The 3,400-nt window shown below is 33.3% G+C and overlaps 1 protein-coding gene across 1 annotated transcript; it reads left to right on the top strand.

Moving 5' to 3' along the window:
* Nucleotides 1-1,119: 1,119 nt before the first annotated feature.
* On the top strand, nt 1,120-2,807 carry LOC107822503 (uncharacterized). The gene is made up of 3 exons (XM_016649058.2): nt 1,120-1,580; nt 1,946-2,075; nt 2,171-2,807. The coding sequence occupies exons 1-3, from the start codon at nt 1,436-1,438 to the stop codon at nt 2,655-2,657; spliced, it is 762 nt and encodes a 253-aa protein (XP_016504544.1). The 5' UTR covers nt 1,120-1,435; the 3' UTR covers nt 2,658-2,807.
* The last annotated feature ends 593 nt before the right edge of the window (nt 2,808-3,400 follow it).

Here is a 3,400-nt window from a genome sequence, read left to right as displayed (position 1 = left end):
TTTGTCTAATATTAAATATCTATATGGGCTTTCTAACATGTAAAGTTCAAGGACATCGACATTAATTTTAATCTATAAATTCATAATATATGCTTGTAAATTAATTTTGATCATATACGTGTAATCATAAATAAGTTTCATGTATATTTTCACCTTATTTTATCAATTTATAATCATAATAAGTTAATATAATTTGCTGTAAAATCGCGTAAGGGGTAAGTATAAAATTCTGTTTCTTAACAGTTGCCTTTGAAGGGGAACTCCGAAAAGGAGAGGAGAAAACTGAAGACCAACAACTTTTCAGCTTTCATAATATCACTGTCGAGTCAAACTTTTTCCTCTTAAAATCCAACATGATATCTTCAGATAATCGCTGGATCGTAATCTTTTACAAAAGCATAGGTTATTAATTAGTGCCATAATACACATCATTACCTATATATGGCATTATTTACTTAAACTAATGACTTAGAGCCAATTAAACAATGTCCTAAATTACTAGAAATGCTACTCGACTGCGAAGGTTGACCACGTGTCCATCCTATGACTCATTAGCGCGTCCCTTTTCATATATTCTAATGCGCCATTATCCCTAATCGGAATCCCCAGAAGCTTCGATCTCTTCTGCTTAAAATATTAAGCTAGAGCTATTAGTACTTAATTATGTTTAAAGTATACGGCCGAGGCTTACGCACATCAACATCTGTTACATAAACATTGGTCAATAAGCCATTTTCAAGGGGACATGCCAACAACCAAGCACTAAGTTCAAAATTTTCACGGCTTAATCCGACGTCATTATTTCATGATTAAGAGTTTAATTTTTATGAGGTCACAAAGATTTTATTTTTTTAACAATCAGGTCATCGAAAAAATAACTATAAATAATCATCTATAATAAGTATGATTAGTAACCTGAAAATGAAAGCAAATTAAATGACCTATTACAACATGTTAAAACGTATTTTTTACACTATCAGTAAATGTACGTTAAATCTCTTGATTAACCATATGATTAAGCATGCGTTTAAATTCTGTTACGGAATTGCTAGTGCTAAATCTAAATATTTGTTAAGGAATATTTGTCTTTACCTTTGTTGGTATATGGTTCCTAATAAGATTTCCAAGGCACACTTGGTTTATAGTAATTGGTTAAGGATCAAGTCGGGTGCAACATAGGATAACACATGGCAGATATTATGAGGTGGGAAGGAATGATTTCGTAATAAAGAAGCAGAAACTGAGTTACTTTAACGTTAGTGAGATCAGATTAATGCATTAAAAAGGACGTTACAAGGTGATGAGGCCTGAGGGTATATATATGGTAGACGAGCCTATGATAAATTCTGTCATACAAAAAGGAGACAACATATTTACTTAGTAATCAAGAAGATTTAGTGAAAGGTACTCAGCAATTATATTCATTAAACAAACCATGGTTGGAATGATGGGTTGGGGAGCAAACTCAGATCAACAAGGATGGAGGAAAGGACCATGGACTCCTGAAGAGGATAAGCTGCTCTCTGAGTACGTTAACTTGCATGGTGAGGGAAGATGGAGTTCTGTATCTCGTTGTGCAGGTATGAATTAAGCATAAATTATGAGGCGTACGCAAGAAATTAATGATACTTCTTTATCTTTTGAGATGTTGTTTCTAGCAAAATGTTTTTCTTTCTTTTTTCTTCAAGATTTTACCTCTGGCTATGTAGAGACAAACTTAGAGCTAGCGCTAAGAGCAAGTTCGACTGAACTCATTATTTTCAGGGCATAGGCCAATGATATATATTTGAAAAGTAGAATAATATCAAGTTTTGAATCCATAGTTACGAAGGAACTCGGAATCTTGAATCTATTTAGTATAAATATTGAATCCGTCTCAGAATTTAGGATTTGGTTTTAAGTTTTTTAAATATTTATTTTGAAAATTTAGTTGTTGTTGAAGCAGGATTGAATAGGACTGGGAAGAGTTGCAGGCTAAGGTGGGTGAACTACTTGAGGCCTGGACTTAAAAGAGGTCACATAACACCTCAGGAGGAAGGCATTATTATTGAATTGCATGCCTTGTGGGGCAACAAGTAAATTCTTCCCTCTCAATTTCTAGGTCATTCCTTCTTTAAATTGGTCTTTAATTTATCGCTCTTGATTATTTACTTGCTATTCTAATGTGTAGATGGTCAACTATAGCACGTTACTTGCCAGGAAGGACAAACAATGAAATAAAAAATTACTGGAGGACACATTTCAAAAAGAAACAAAAAGCTTCTGCAAAACAAGACAGCAAGAAAAAAATTCAAAGGCAAAGAAACCAACAGCAACAAAATTGCACCATAGCTAACAAGTTGTCACCTAAAGCAGAAGAAGTCATCATGCAAAAGAGCGATGAAAAAATTGATAACGAATACCAAGACGCGGTAACGTTCACAAATTATCATCAGAGTATGGATCCGATTGTGGACTTGGCACCAGTGATGACTTCTTCAGACATATCGTATGCATGGACGGACACTATTCCGATGGATGGATTATGGGGAGGATTATGGAACTTAGATGTAGATGACAAATGCAAGGTGGCCATCCAAAATGAACCTACTACTGCTAATTATTCTTACTCAACTGATTATGCAGTCAACTTATATAATGGAGGTTTTATTTTCTGAGAAATTAAATAGTGGTGCTAATGGAATTAACTAGTCAGATTTTGTTATTTCTACTATGTCATTTGAAGAAGGGAAAATAGATCTGATATTGTGTATGATGATTTGTACTTAACGTGATTATTTTGATGAATATCCAAAATAAAGATGGATATGGTTTAATTACAAAAATTGATGATGCTTGTCTCTTAATTCTCTGTGGTCCAAGTCCAATATTTAAATGTAGGTGAATGAGCTAATGAATTAGAATACAGACGAATCCAGGCTTTGATAAATGGGGAGGAAAAGACAAAGGGAGAAATTCTAATGAGTACTGTACATGAAGCCCACTCATATTTAGTTCAAAGGAAGTGGTCATTATTGTGATGAAACCATTACAGAGAATCATATATAGGGGAATTGTTTCTCTTTATATAGATTATCAATGTCCATGAGCAATTATATACGTAACGATATATATAACTGAGTTATGTTTCAACTCTCTCGTTTCATAAAAAGGGGGTATATATATGTTAGCAGCTAATTATTTCCGAGCAAATTTTTTTTAGCACAACAGTAGTCAAATAGTCGTAATCACTACTATTTCAACTCAATATATATTTGCCAATAGATGGTCAAGATTCCTGGCATGCACGATCGATTAAAAATGTTCCTACCATTACAAGAGGAATTATAATGGTTGACGAAATGCAATATATAACGTAAAATTTTAAAAATCTTAAAATAAGTAATGTATAACACCAGTT

Source organism: Nicotiana tabacum, chromosome 3, assembly GCF_000715075.1.
Source record: "Nicotiana tabacum cultivar K326 chromosome 3, ASM71507v2, whole genome shotgun sequence".
NCBI lineage: Eukaryota > Viridiplantae > Streptophyta > Magnoliopsida > Solanales > Solanaceae > Nicotiana > Nicotiana tabacum.
The sequence above is the reverse complement of the archived record's forward strand: the minus strand, read 5'-3'. Positions and strand labels throughout refer to the sequence as shown.